General features: G+C 45.9%; 7 protein-coding genes across 7 annotated transcripts; 4 read left to right on the plus strand and 3 right to left on the minus strand.

Annotated features, from left to right (window-relative positions):
- Positions 1-212: 212 nt before the first annotated feature.
- On the plus strand, positions 213-2,360 carry MCYG_05296 (conserved hypothetical protein; the record flags this gene model as incomplete). Its single annotated transcript, XM_002845381.1, has 1 exon — positions 213-2,360. One exon carries the CDS (start codon positions 213-215, stop codon positions 2,358-2,360), a length of 2,148 nt encoding a protein of 715 aa, XP_002845427.1.
- Positions 2,361-2,715: 355 nt separating this feature from the next.
- MCYG_05297 (peroxisomal membrane protein PEX16) lies at positions 2,716-4,060 on the plus strand (the record flags this gene model as incomplete). The annotated part of the gene is made up of 4 exons (XM_002845382.1): positions 2,716-2,854; positions 2,921-2,956; positions 3,036-3,879; positions 3,937-4,060. The coding sequence occupies 4 exons, from the start codon at positions 2,716-2,718 to the stop codon at positions 4,058-4,060; spliced, it is 1,143 nt and encodes a 380-aa protein (XP_002845428.1).
- Positions 4,061-4,313: 253 nt separating this feature from the next.
- MCYG_05298 (ribonuclease H2 subunit A) lies at positions 4,314-5,399 on the minus strand (the record flags this gene model as incomplete). Its single annotated transcript, XM_002845383.1, has 2 exons — positions 4,314-5,020; positions 5,078-5,399. 2 exons carry the CDS (start codon positions 5,397-5,399, stop codon positions 4,314-4,316), a joined length of 1,029 nt encoding a protein of 342 aa, XP_002845429.1.
- Positions 5,400-5,773: 374 nt separating this feature from the next.
- MCYG_05299 (cupin domain-containing protein) lies at positions 5,774-8,028 on the plus strand (the record flags this gene model as incomplete). The annotated part of the gene is made up of 5 exons (XM_002845384.1): positions 5,774-5,841; positions 5,906-6,060; positions 6,161-7,420; positions 7,488-7,736; positions 7,817-8,028. 5 exons carry the CDS (start codon positions 5,774-5,776, stop codon positions 8,026-8,028), a joined length of 1,944 nt encoding a protein of 647 aa, XP_002845430.1.
- Positions 8,029-8,419: 391 nt separating this feature from the next.
- MCYG_05300 (tubulin folding cofactor B) lies at positions 8,420-9,433 on the minus strand (the record flags this gene model as incomplete). Its single annotated transcript, XM_002845385.1, has 3 exons — positions 8,420-8,745; positions 8,805-9,024; positions 9,161-9,433. The coding sequence occupies 3 exons, from the start codon at positions 9,431-9,433 to the stop codon at positions 8,420-8,422; spliced, it is 819 nt and encodes a 272-aa protein (XP_002845431.1).
- A 305-nt stretch (positions 9,434-9,738) lies between these two features.
- On the plus strand, positions 9,739-10,668 carry MCYG_05301 (tRNA (uracil-5-)-methyltransferase TRM9; the record flags this gene model as incomplete). The annotated part of the gene is made up of 3 exons (XM_002845386.1): positions 9,739-9,834; positions 9,913-10,037; positions 10,101-10,668. The coding sequence occupies 3 exons, from the start codon at positions 9,739-9,741 to the stop codon at positions 10,666-10,668; spliced, it is 789 nt and encodes a 262-aa protein (XP_002845432.1).
- Positions 10,669-11,350: 682 nt separating this feature from the next.
- On the minus strand, positions 11,351-12,326 carry MCYG_05302 (MYB DNA-binding domain-containing protein; the record flags this gene model as incomplete). The annotated part of the gene is made up of 2 exons (XM_002845387.1): positions 11,351-11,732; positions 11,797-12,326. The coding sequence occupies 2 exons, from the start codon at positions 12,324-12,326 to the stop codon at positions 11,351-11,353; spliced, it is 912 nt and encodes a 303-aa protein (XP_002845433.1).
- Positions 12,327-14,425: the final 2,099 nt, after the last annotated feature.

Here is a 14,425-nt window from a genome sequence, read left to right on the forward strand (position 1 = left end):
ATGGGCATGTAAGTTATATGAATCTTTTCGCTCCGGCTTCGTTCTTGATAAGATGCCACGATCTTATCTTATCTGTGATTACATCATACATGATGTAACACGTGAGTCTCCGTCGCGTCGAAGAGAGCGCGTTTAAGAAGGCGACGACGAAGCCGAAGAGATGCACAGAATCAACGCCTCCCTTCCCAGCTAAAACTTACCGCAATATACACATGGATCCGTTTACAGGACTAGCGGAAGCCCTTTCGCAATGTCAACACCACTACAGCGAAGCTCTCAAGCTGATACAAGAGACATCGAAGAAAAATGAATCCACCCGACGCGAGCTTGAGCTAGCTTCTCAAAAGCTGAAAGAGTATGATATCGACCAAGTACGCCAGGAGCAACGAATCCAAGCCATATCTAAAGAAAATGCGGCTCTCAAGGGAACTGTCGACGAACTCAAGCAGGAACTTCGAGATCAAGACAGCGCTCGTCTACAAGATGACGATGCTGTCTTCGAAAAAGGCCTCCTTGATGAGGCAAAGAGACGTGATCCCGAAGACCTTATATACAAATTCGACTCGTCTCCAGGAATTGTGGACTATGACCTCTACGCTCGTGTTTCCGGGTTTTATTGTGACCTTTACGCCGAAAATATCAACCTGATAAAATCATTCTGTAAACTGCGCCGAAAACACAAGGCTACCAATGAAAAGCTAGCTCAGTGGAACCGCTTGCTGGAAAAGACCATCTTTGAGACTGTCGTTAATGGTGAGGCCGTTACGTTCCGGAGAGTCGGCCAAGGGTATCCCAAGGAAACAATCATTGCCGAGTCTCCAAGCTTGCCTCCGATAAAACGTCATATGCCCCAGAGCTGTGATGGTCACGACAAGGACCCTTCTTCTTCTCAACCCCCAGATCATCGCTCCGATCCTGCGTCAACCCAATCGCAAGACCTTAGGTATGATGAGCGGCGGCTCCCTCCACCAGAGTCACCAGATACCCCAACGATCGTTAAAGAAAGGCCAGTTCGCAGACAGCGAGCCATAACCCCCACTCACTATCCCGTAAAAGTGGAACAGAGCCCTACGGGTATTGGCACTGCTGATAAACCTTTCGACATTAAGAGTGAACCAGTACCCAGCTCGCCGGCCCAGGTAGCTGCTATCCCGCAATATGCGATCCATTACGAAGAACGTAGATATGAGCATGTCTCCAGTCCTACACTTGATCCAATCGAGTCACCACTACCCAAACCTAGGTTTGCCGTTTTACATGACAGACGCAGTCCCTTACCTGTTCTTCAGGAAGATCAGTTGGAACTCAATGCAGGCCAGCAGATAGAATCGCACGGCAAAAAGCGAGGAAGACGAGTTCTACAGTCTGTTAATACCAATGTGACCCCCATACGAAAACCCAAAGACCATACAGAGCCTCAGTCAAAACGTCGAAAACCTTACTACCCGAGAAGTGCTTATGCCATTCCACGTGTTGCTGAGGACAACGAAGCAGAGGAGTACTTGGCAGGACGAAGAGCGTTACGCTCCTCTAACACTGCGGGTGCTAAGGAAAGCACACCGGCCGCTAAAATGCGACAGGCTCGTCTCCAAGACCTTTTGGAAACTAATTATACCCCGCGGCCTATTTTACTCTCAACTCCTCCTCAAGCGGCTACAGCTAAATCTAGCAAGTTTGCAACCCCTCGAACCCCAAACGATAATATTAAAATTTTGAAGACGTCATCCATTCAACAACCTAACTCTGCACAGCATTCAGAGAGTCGTGAGGGTGTATCCTCTTCTCAGGAAGTGGATGAAGATGATGAGATACTCCCGCAAACTCGTTATCGCAAAAGGCCTCCGAATGAACTTAGCCTGGAACACTTCAAGCTTAACCCGAATAGAAACCAAGGGCTGGACTATGCATTCGATGAGGTCGTCCGAGACAAGAGCATGAGGAAGCAGCTTCGTGGATGTCTAAGGCAAGATTGTTGCGGCCCACTCTACCGTAACATGGCTAAAGACGAGCTCGGTGAGGAACCTCGCTCGCTGAACACCCTTACTCGAGCAGACCTTGATCTTCTACAAGAAGATCTAGGTAGCAATTATGCACAATTTCTAGAGGGCAAATCCCCCATCGAGATCCGTGATATCTTGATTGAAGCCAAGGCCAGCATTCTTTCGAATAAGTTTAGCAAGCATCGAAGTGCCCATCGCCACGGAAGATCGCCGCCTGGGTATTGGAGGACCGATATGCCGAATACACAGGAGATTGAACAAGACCGCATGATGGCACAGAAATTTGAACAGGAGAAAATCCTTGATAGATATAAAGAGGCATGTAAGGACAACGGATATTGGAAGTTTGCGGACGAATAGAATACCAGGAACAATATGCATGATTACTATAGATGAGAATAAAAAATAACCCCAACGCTCTACGTCTACATACTTGCCACTTGGCCTGCACAGCACCTACAGCAACAGTCCAAGCGGATGCTTTGGCCCTGCTATGCATAACGTTTTGTGCCTTTTATTATGTTGACGTGTTATTTAGGTTTAAAATTATTAGATAATGATCTAGCTATATCACGTGATAATACCATAGTGCCGAGGCAAGTCGCAACTTCTTGGGCTTTTTCGTTGATAATCAACAATGCTTTGCTCTGCGATTTCTGAGGCGTTGCAGTTGTTTTGAAGCCTCCCTCATGAAGCAATCAAGATGATATCAGCAATGAGTTTTCAGGAGCGACTACCGGAGGCCCTCCAGCCTGCAAAGATGTTGGAGATGTACGAAGAGTTTGTCACCAAAAACGCCAGCTCAGTTGGCCAGGTTGAATCCGCATTGCGCTCCTTAACGTATATTATACCGGGTAAGTGCTTCACCATTAGTGCCATTCTTGCTGTATGTGCCTCTTTGTACTAATACTATATCCCAGGGCGATTCCGGGAAGCGGAGCTAGCCTCAGAGTCGAGTTCGTTATTACCCCTAGTAATTCGGCTTCGTACCAGGAATCATGTCTTGGTGTTAATACTAATAGGCTAACGTAATAGTTCACTCGGGTGTTCAACTACTTTCCCTCTATCATGACTCCCTCGTTGCTCGAGTTATTGCTCGCCTTCCCCCTTCTCAGCCACGTCCCACTCCGAGTCCGCACACTCGATATACCAAGTATTGGAGCTTCCAGTCGCGTCTATATCACAAAGTTGCCTTGGCGCTTCAGATGGTCAAATACACCGAGCTATTGTGGGAGATGGCGGCACGCCGGAAGGGCGAGAAGCTTCGGTGGCGTGTCGTCGTGGTTATAGAGGCCGTTAAGGCTTTCTGCAGATTGATATTATTACGCATAACGAATTCTCGACCTATTGTCAACCCACCACTTCCCGAAAGAGAGGTTGATCCAAGACAGGCAGAGGAAGAAGACAATGGTGACTTTAATGGCATGGAAACTCCGCCAAGTGAGTCATCTGAACCGACCGATTTAAACTGGACAATGCCTCGGACGGGAATGTCGTTGCCAAATTTACCCGATGCGAACGATATTTCGGCCTACCTTACCTCCAAAGTTTTAACTGCGGATGATGTCAGACCCCCACAAACATTATTACACAGGGTTTCGGGGACAGGCCAGCTTGCAGAAGTGCTATATATTCTCCGGCCGCTCATCTATGCGATTGCACTCCAGAGATATAGAACGCAGAAGAAGAGTTGGACCCCCTGGCTCATTGGCTTTGGCCTGGAATTTACTTGCCGTCAGCTTGCCAAGAAAGAATTCCGCGACAGGGTCGCAGGTGGTCTACGTGGCTTATCAAAACTGGAGAGGGAAGAACTCAGCAAAAGAGGTTGGAGCATGGGATGGTGGGTTATGAGAGGTGCATTCTACGAAAATGTTACGAAGTAAGTATTTTTCTTGTTATAATTTTTCTGGTTGTTAGGAGCTAATATTTTATCAAGGTCATGGATAAAATCCTTTACAAGCTCGCTGCGTGATAAACCCCTACTTAGTCTTGTAGGGAGCGTAGTTGAAGACTACGAATACCTATGGGACAATTACTATTTCTCCACGGCTACAATGTAGCAGGGTGACACAATACATTTAATCTCCATTTTTGTTACGGCTTCCTGGTCGATTCGTTTTTATATGGGCGGCTTGTCGGAGTAGGAAATCGGGCGCAGTGCTTTTGATACGGGACCTAAGGGTATGGGTGAAAGAGAAGATTTATTATCGCTTATTATTAACAACTTCTTGACAGAATACTTTTCCTTTATCTATACACCTCAAAAACATGTATTTTAGTTTCCCCCTGATAATGATAGCATCTCTTTAACCTTTAAAAGATCTCCGCTGGCTTATGCCCATACCAATCCCGCAACTCATTACTTGGGCCATCTTTTGACTTTGATGTGAAGTACTGGGTTACTAGCATTGAACTATCCTCCTCTTCAGCGGGCCAATCGACTTTGAGTCCAGATTTCGTCTCCAGGAGCTCCTTCGAGGTACCCCAGCTAAACCGACACTCGGTCCCCCATCCAAATAATGGATCCATATCCTTCTTTAGCCATCCAATACACTTTCCATCAGATGGATACCCACTACCCCAACTCATGACGTCCTCCTGTTGCTCTGTAGCCTCATCACCTGTTGATTCCTGAGCCCTTTTCCTCTTTCTCTGATTAACCCAATTATCGTAGCACGCCTCCAGGGCAGCATCCCTCGTAACCTTAGCACATACACTCGCTGCACTGACGCTGGGATATAGTGAATCAGCTTTCTTAGCGACCGTAATCTTCAGACCAGGAAATACCCGTAGTAATCTAGCCTGGTGCGTTTCCGGCTTTCCAATAGTATCAACGTAAACCTCCTTGACATCTATGCGTTGTGTTTCGACCACACCGCGTATTATTTCAATAGTTGCATCTAATGCCTGTGCATTGAGATTATAAACAGCTGCCATAGAAGGTCGTAACATCCCCGAGGATATGTCACGAGCAGACATAACTTTGACAGCCCATCCGCAGGAGTTATGTAGCGAATGGCCTGGTGTACACAGAGAACGCATCAAATTTGACCGAACTTCAGGAGTCAGGACTTTGCTGTCGTCAAAATGGTGCTCTTCTGCAAGTAAAGATTTATGAAGGTGCATAGGGAGGTAGAATGCGCTGTAGACCATGGGTCCCAAGACCGGGCCTCTGCCCGCCTCGTCGATGCCCAGTACACATGGTGTAGTCTCCGTCTTTGTCTCATTAGTAGAGGATTTCAGCGAAGGGGTGATAGCGGCCGGGCAGGGAGAATAATGGGCGTAAGACTCTCCAGCTAATAGGCTAGAGTGGTAAACTGATGGTGGAACATAGGTGCCTTTGGAGCTGCGTATTTCAGGGGCAGGCTCATCCAGTACATCATTCTGAGAGTCATCCATTGGATAATATATATAATATTGCAACTTCAAGTCTGATTACTCTCCTTACTTGGATTTTATCAATAAAATAAGCGAAGGTCAAAAAGTTGAGGCTGGATATATCTCGAGGTCGATAAAGCGCGGTTGTTTTGGCGCGTCTTTTGGGTTTAGCGCCGCCTCTTTCGTGTTGCGCTTTCTTGTTCGCTATCATAATTGATATTCATCCAAGACATAAGCTTGGTGACAGCTATCACTCGCAAAAAGAACGCCGACCAACAGACATAACACATTTGCAGAGTACTACGAGAATACCCGCCTATTTTTGTTTGGAGTTATTATATACTTGACCTGCGCGGGCTACGACACCAGGCTCCAAATTGTATACAGCTTTGACAATGGCGGCGCGCAGGCCCCCCGTCAAGAGTCGCGAGTTTGATTATTCAAATGTTGGAAAAGCCGGAAGGTAGTAATTTGCTGTCTCTCTATTAACTCGGGCTCATTTACTGACGCGCACTGCATGATTGAAGGCGAACTGGAATTACATTAAAGGAAGGCAAACGCGATGAACATGGCATGGAAGAGATTGAGGGAATGTTCTCTTCCCCCGAGAAATCCCCCGTGAGAACGAATGGATTTGCCAATGATGGATTAATGAATTCCGAAGAGATGGAGACAGGTGGAAGTGAGTAAATAATGCTTAATTTCTCCTCCAGCTCGTTGCACCCCGAGCCATTATACGTGTATTCTACACAACGGTAGCTTACGGAATATATAATTACCAGGCAGTAGTATTCCTGACCCATCAGATGTTTTATCTGCCAGACGAGGAGGTCGAAATGCATACCTACCTCCACCACGATCTCGCTCTCCGATGAAAACACTCATGAGTGGATCTCCTCGACGAACTCCAGGGTTGCGCTCATCCCCTCTCCCACAGAGCGAGTTCTCTAGTCCCACATCTGCGCGTGTGGCCGCAAAACGAACAATTAACATAACTCATCCGCTTCCTCAAACCTCAAGGTCTCCTTTGAAACAAGTTCGGTCGCTCCAACCTCAGCCTGAGGAGGATGAGGAAGATGAGGAGGGTGAAGAGGCAGAGGAAGAGGGCGCTGCAGGCGAAGACGTGGAGGAAGGGGAAGATATGGAGGAAGATGGTGAGGCTGGACAGGAAGCTTCTGAGGCAGTGGCTGATGATGCCGCTGACTTCTCTGACGATGGCAATTATTTGATTGAAGACGAAGCAGAAGATAACCAACTTGCTGATTCTGCTGATGATGACCATGAAAGTGCCGCACATGATGATGTAGATGCACAAGTGTCTGAGGTAGAAGCGGAGCTATCAGAGGACTCGCCGCCGCCAGTACTGAATAGTTTGAATAAAGGCAAAAAGCACAAAGAGGCCGACAAGGCAGCTGGGAAGAAGAATGGCGAAAATATAGTCACAGATCCTCCTGCTAAGCGGCGTGGCAGGAAACCAAAAAGCCAACGGGAAGAACGAGACCCAGAAAATCGTGAAGATGAGAACCCACGACCTGCAAAGAAATCCAAGAAGGCAACTACTCAGTCTAGTAATCTTCAAATGACCGCTGAACAAGAGAAGGACTTGAAAAACGTCGTGGACAATATTACTAAAAATGACGGACCACTTAATAAGAAACGCAGTTTATATATCCTACGACGAGAAACACCATCAGATGAGACCGTTCGGCATACTCGCTCTGGCAGAGTATCTGTCCGGCCGTTGGCATATTGGCGTAATGAGAAATGTGTTTACGGAACCGGCGAGGCAGAAGTTGGTCATAGATTTCCTCTGTCAACAATTAAGGAGATCATTCGAACAGAAGACCCTGATCTCGAACAAGGAGGCAAGAAACGAAGTTCGAAAAAGAAATCAAAGAACAAGAAAAAAGGAGGAAATGATTCGGATGATGAGCCTGATGAAGGTGTCGAACCCTGGGAGACGCAGGAAGGCGTGTTCTATGGCCCCGTAAAGATATGGGATCCAGAAAAGCAGACTGGTACTCAAGAAGAAGAAATGATGGGTAAGTTATTTTATTATTAATATTATTAGGAGTGTTTTTATTAGCAGAGTTAACTGACTTCTAACAGATGTTGCCTATGCTCCTTCGGCAATCGAGACACATGAAGTCAAAGATTCTACATTTCGCTTTGCCAAAATCCTTAGCACACCATTTCTCGGGTCTGGATTCGTGGAAATGCCTCCAAATGCAGTCAAGAAACAGAAAAATTCGAAGCGAATGCACATGGTTTTTTTCGTTTATTACGGTAGAATTCGAGTTGATATTGCAGGTCTTCAGTTTAGTGCAGGGAAAGGCTGTGTTTTCCAAGTTCCCCGAGGTAAGCAGAATTTCCAAGCGCATATGATATGATCTTTTTATTTTGAAGGTGGCTACTAATACTATACCAAAATCCCCCAGGGAATAATTACAGCTTTGCAAACGAGTATAAAAAGCCTGCTGCAATATTTTTTACGCAGGGCTGCATACCCCTAGATGCAGATGGAAATGTTGACACTGGTGTGACAGCTCCACCCCTACCAGAGGCGGCCCCGACTCATCCCAAAGGCAACGCTGCTGAGAAGGGAGGTAAAAAGAGAGGTCGTCCTAAACAAAGTGCTCAAGCGGGATGATAGTTGGATCCATTTCATACCTCTTTTCTATTCATTTGCAGTATGCGCTGCTCAACCGGGATTCTCTATACTATCTATATTAAGCATCTTTCGAATGGACTGCAGTTATACCCCCTCCACCAAACTACCTGATACCACCGAGACCCTGCATACACAACCGTGTGAGAGTGTATAATGTTATATTAGAATAACCGCCGAAATTGGAATCATGCTGGCGGTGGTTTTGATGATAAGATGCATGTAAAGGTGTTGCGTTGTTATATGATTGTACCATTCCTCACCCTGCTTTTAGTAACGTAATGTCCTGATTGATACCCACGGATTATACTGAGCGCAAACTTGCAATTATCCATTTTTTCTAACCGGAGCAAATGCCATGATAAAGTCATGTTTAAATCTCTTCCATGTCCTCATCCAAATCCAACCCCAGAGGCGGGTAATCGCCGACCTCAACTTTCTCGGGTTTAACAAATAAGCCGCAGTTGTTTGGGCATGTGAAATATCTCTGTCCATTCACACTACCGTCATTTTTGCCCGTGGGCTCATCAAGTTCAATACCAACCCATATCGGCGCCAGCTCATCGGGTATTTCTCCTGAATAAGTTTTACTCAGAGGTGATATGATAGCAGAAACGGGGCCAACAAATCTAATCGTTCCTCTACGGATATGTGGCGGGGTTGACGGGAGTATTATAGCCCGTTCAGAGATTTTAATTCCTGTTCGTTGAAATATCAGGGCTAGAGGCTCAACGAATACGTGTAGAACTAGAACTTACCTTTGGTTTTGATCTCGTTGATATCTTTCTCTACCTGTTCTCTTGCTTTGTCTTCTGGGGATGCTGCATTTGGATCAAAACGTCCAAGCTTCTGAGCTTTCTTCCATGCAAGAACGCTGTTTGGTAATGACTCGTAGGTCGAGTCAGAAAGCTCAAATTTCTCAGTTGTTGAAACATCAGTAAAGTTTGGGCGCGCGGCAGCAGGGCGCTGGTCATGGATCTAATACAGTTGTTAATACAGATTCTAGTGTAAACATGCGTTATGACATTCGCAAATGGAAGTAAAATAAGGATCAATTTAGCAGCGAATCAACAAAGGAGGACTAATAATGGTAAAGGGGTCTACTTATACCGACCTCAATCTCACAGCCTTTTGCAAGGTTCCATACACTAATAACTTTGTCATCACCATCCATCCATTGGTGTTCACGGCCTGGGGACTTTAACATCAATCGTTGGCTGCCTGGGGGGATCCCGGTCATGGTTTCAAGCTTTCCTTTCAACTGTGAGACCGTCCATGATGGGGTTACTCGGCGTTCAGTTGCAAATGACGGTTTATCATCAGCCCCTTTATCAGTAGCAACTGACACCAGTACTGACACATCGACTGGGCTAACAAGGGACTCCATCTTTAGAGGAGGGGGTGAATAGGATTAGAGCTGTAACAGTTATCCAACAGCTTATGGTATTCAGGGGTTTTATTAAAAGAAAGGCTCAAAAGTTGTGGATGTCAAATCCCCCTTTAAAGCTAGTTCCTCCCCACTAAAACAGAAGGTTCCAAGATAAAATAAACGCTAGCCGACATCGGATCAAGGATTAATATATTTCCGGTAAACGCCCGTTTATCGATTTCGTCCATGCGGTTATGTAATCGATTTTATGGTCTCTGCTTGCATCAGAGTACATGGACATTTCAGCCTTGAGAGATGTCAACATGGAAGCAAACAATAATAGTGAATTATATGAAGAAGAGCACGTCCATAAGGTCTACCAAGAGATTGCACCGCATTTTTCTTCCACACGATACAAAGTATGTTTGGTCTAGCTCTTCGTCACTTGATTCTCCTTGGGTCGTCATTATGATAGTCATTTCTAAGCCTGAGTTTAGCCATGGCCAATTGTTGAGCGGTTCTTGAAAGGTCTCCCTGCCGGTTCTATCGGTCTAGATGTTGGGTGTGGTAACGGGAAATATTTAAAGGTTAATTCTAACATATTTATCGTGGCATCGGACAGGTGAGACCTCTGGTTTTTACTCAGACATCTTTCCCATTCAATCATAATAACGGTTCCATATAGATCTGAGGCTCTGACTTCAATTGCAAAGCAACATCAACCACATTCTGCAATAATAGCAGATACTTTGAATCTGCCTCACCCAGATGGTTATTTTGATTTTGCGATTTCAATTGCTGTGATACACCACCTATCCCTTCCAGAACGAAGGATAAATGCAATTGCCGCAATCCTAGATACTCTAAAACGGCCCACTGGAGATGATACAGTTGGCGGTAAGGCCCTTATTTACGTCTGGGCCTTGGAGCAAAAGGATAGTAGACGTGGATGGGATGCTAATCATGACCAAGACGTAATGGTACCATGGGTTTTAAAGACCAACGAAAATAAAAAAGCAAAAGATAAAAGAAGCAGAGGCAAAAAATTTTCTGAGGACATACACCCAGGTGAAGCTGGCGAGGAGCTAAAGACAAAGCAAGGGCCGGAACCGACCACCTACCTTAGATATTACCATCTTTACAAGGAGGGTGAGCTAGAAAGTGACATTGCTGCTGCACGCGGCAGAATTTTGGACCACGGATATGAAAAAGATAATTGGTGGGCCGTTGCATGTCCGCTTCCACGGACATGAAGGTCTCCTTGAATCAAATGGTTGCCTAGATCCATTTCCAAGCCCAGGAACGGGTATGGCTACTTTACTTATCATCATGATCGATATCGCGTACAATTACAACCAAGTTGTTAGGTAGGACACAATGCTTTGTTAATTCCATGAACAATTTGGGTGCACTTTGGCTGCTGATATTGCCACGGAATGCAAGAAGAGTTATGTTTGGAATAGCCATGATATATTTGCTAACTGTTATATCTTTAAATCACTCTTTTTGGTCCGTATAAGCGTCAAATCATCGTGTGTGAAGAACGCCTGCGTAATCAAAGCTTACTAAGGATCATAAATTATGTAATATGTTTCCACGTGATATTTGTAAGACGAGAAAAAGCGGCGGGGTTCACGACCTAATCTAGAAAAGGATGAAGCAGACGTCAGAGTCGACTTTGATACTTCATGATGCTTTTCATAAAACTGTCTGAACGGGATAAAACAAACCAGTCGCCAAATAAAACATGCGATAAAGACATTAAATAACACAATCATGATTAAAGCTACACATTCATGAAGACAAAATAATAAAACAAGCCCCCGAAATCGAGCACCAACAAAATATCCTGGATGCAATCCGTCCGCCCAGACCCGCTATGCAGTCAGTCGTCAATCATTGTATTGATTACTTATAAGGGTGATTAGCCCGAGTTTATATTCTCCTCTCGTGCGGTCTTGGGTTTGTTCGATATGCCTCAAGTGTGGAAGGGCTCGGTGGGGAGCGAGGTGGTGATGTTGTGTGCATTCCAGCAGATGGGTGTGTTGCGTATGCTGGAATGCCTGCAGTGAGTTCGGCGACAGAAGGCAGCTGGGTGACTTGAGAAGGATAGTCTCGTCGTGTTGCGCCTATTGTCGGCTGGCTGGCCCTTCGCACTCTCTGGGGAGGCGAGGTTGCGACGTTAGAAAATGTGAATGGAGTGACACCTGCTCGTTGAGCCATGCCACGTTCGCCTATCTGCCAGTGCATGGCTTCGGCCGCTCGCCATGGGATTGCCATCTCCTCGGCGATTTTAGCCCACATATCTGCTTTGAACCTATGTTCGGTCAGTCTATGGATGGAACGTATTGATATCAACTCTGGATCTATGGGGGAATTACCTTTCATATAAGCGGGCAAGTTTGTTCTTCTTGTCTTCATCCCACTCGCTCCTCCTTTCGAGGTAGTTTTGATAATGGAGACGACAGCTTATTGGACTTCTGTTTGGAAGTCTCTTGCTGATGTCTTCCCACTTCATCCCCTTGCCTCGAAGTATGGTGATCAGCGCATCTTCGTCGGCTGACCACTTCGACTGCTTCTTGATGCGGTCTTTTCCCGTGGGAGAACTCTTGCCGCGCTTTGACGGCACTGTCGATTGTTGTTGTTGTTGTTGAATGGAAATCTGATCCTGTGGTGCTGGCTGGTACGTCCACTCCTCTACTGATGAATTTGGGATGCCCATTTCGATAATTGGGGATTTGAAACCTTCGCTGTACGCTTTTCTGATTCCTGTCTGGATTGTTGGGATTGTTGCTGGTGTTATTATTTCCTTTATTCTTATCGTATTCTTCTCCTCATCCTCTGGCGTCCCCAGTATCTTTGAAATATCCACTTTGCCTGTGACAATATATGGAACAATGCGCAAAACCATAATAGGTTTCGCCGCAGCTGTGGAGAAAAGAAGACTAATAATCAGCACGAGATCCAAATATATATATAAAATGGCAAGTGCTCAGGGTTGCTTGTGAGATTGGAACTTGTCGGGGAAAAGAGGAATGATGGTGATTCATGGATGCAATTGAAAACCAGGTTGGGGGAAGAGTGGGTTATTTATCATATCAATGGTTTCCCTAACGCTTCACCGACGATCCGAAAGCGCACTGAGGCTGGAGAGGAAAAGGAGGGAAGAATCTGTACTGTCTCTCATACCCAGGCGCATATAGGGAGTACCGTGACTGGGATTATGGGGTGAGGTTCGACCACTTTCCTTTTGTCATAGTCCCACCCGCCTTTGGTTTCCTTCGTCGCGAGTGATTGCACGTGTGTTTTGTGCAACTGCAACGAGAAAGAGAAAAGGGATATAGCGACGGGAAAGTGGGCTAGAGGGGAAATGCCGAGGAAATGAAATCCAATAGTCGGGGAAAGCAACGGAAGGGGACAAGGTGACCTACCGCTTTTTATGCAACGTCCAGAGCTCCCTCGAGGACCCTCGAGCAAGGATCAACCCGGGAGTATATCGGGTCTCAATGGTATTCCCCCCAGATTCGGTAGCACAAATGCTCTATGGCTCAATTTGAATACTGGTTCGAGTGCTGATTTTCGGGCAGATGTAACTGCGGTTGTGAAGATGTACAGCGTCAAGGAGGCGGTGGGAAGGCTGTAATATGCAATGTTCCCAAAGCTGGCTTGCAAGAGAAAGAGGGATGGGGTGGAAGACGATGAAGTGTCAACAAGATTGAAAAAGTGATGCGGACGGTGACGGTTTTAGCAAAAGCGGCCGGTAGTCGTGTACAGGGTACCCCGTACAAAAGCAAAGGACGAACAGTCGGTCAAGTATATTGAGAATTCTCCCCCTTCGACAGAGAAAAAAAGAAAGAAACCGGACACTGAGGGAGAGAAAAACAATATTATGCGAGAGACACTGCCTTTTCTTTTTCTTTATTTCCCTCTGTTTAAACCCGCCTTTCGGATGAGATTTCGGGGTCGAGAGATAAAACCTGTCTCGATTCCCAATCGGAAGTTTTGGCTGGAAATGACCGTTCTTTTTGAAGATGGGCTATTAAGCCAATGAGAAAGAGAGGAACGACGACTGCAAGCAGCAAGGGGCGGTGATCAAACTATGACCAATGATGGGTATTATAACTAATTCTTTGCCCAACCAAGCCCGAGACAGCAAGCAGACAGCATGTCCTGACTCCTTTCTGACTGACGCCCCGGGTCTGCACTGCCCGACAAGAAGAGTGTGGGTGAGAGACAGGTCACGGCAGCAGATTTGGGGGGAAACTGATGATAAGCACGATAAGGCGGCCTGCTCTGGAGGGTATCCTCTTTGTCAACGAAAAAAAAAAGAAGGGCGAGGAAGAGCTGTGTTGCGAACTATGGGTCCAGTCCAGGGCAGCTGAAAACAAAAAAAAAAGGGGGGGGGAGAAGGAGAAGTAGGAGGATGGGGCCGACTGGATTGTGATTGAAGTTGCAGTACGCAGGTTGAGCAAACGCCACGAGGGTTATGTATGTGCTCTGGTTCCTCTGCCAGGAGATATGGATGACGGTATGTGGCGTGCAGAGAGAGAAGAGAGAGACAGACAGACAGACGAGTGGATGGAGGTTGAAAGCAAGGGGGTGTGAGGCTTCTGTTATATCTCTATTTTTAAAATGTTTCTTTTTCTCTCTCTCTCAACCAACATCCGCCTATACATATATATCTTGGACTCCTCTTTAGCCGCTGTCACGCTCGCTTTTCTTTTTCCTTTTTTTCTCTCTCTTCCGTTTTATTATTTTTATTTTTACTTCTTTTTTTTTTCGAGCTTTAGCCACCTGCATTACCCGGTGATCAGTATGGGGTATTATAATAGGGCACGTATTAACCTAACAGATATTATTCTTTAATCGACTATCGCGCCAAAAAGCATTATCTGCATTTCCAACGGGTTTCAGACTTAGTATTTTTGTGTTAAAAAAAAAAAAATATAAACGAAGCCAGGTCTGTCAAATAGGAACCCGTCATTTCGCTTCTACCGTCATAGCAGATGC

This window comes from Microsporum canis, genomic scaffold (genome assembly GCF_000151145.1).
Source record: "Microsporum canis CBS 113480 supercont1.5 genomic scaffold, whole genome shotgun sequence".
Taxonomy (NCBI): Eukaryota; Fungi; Ascomycota; class Eurotiomycetes; order Onygenales; family Arthrodermataceae; genus Microsporum; species Microsporum canis.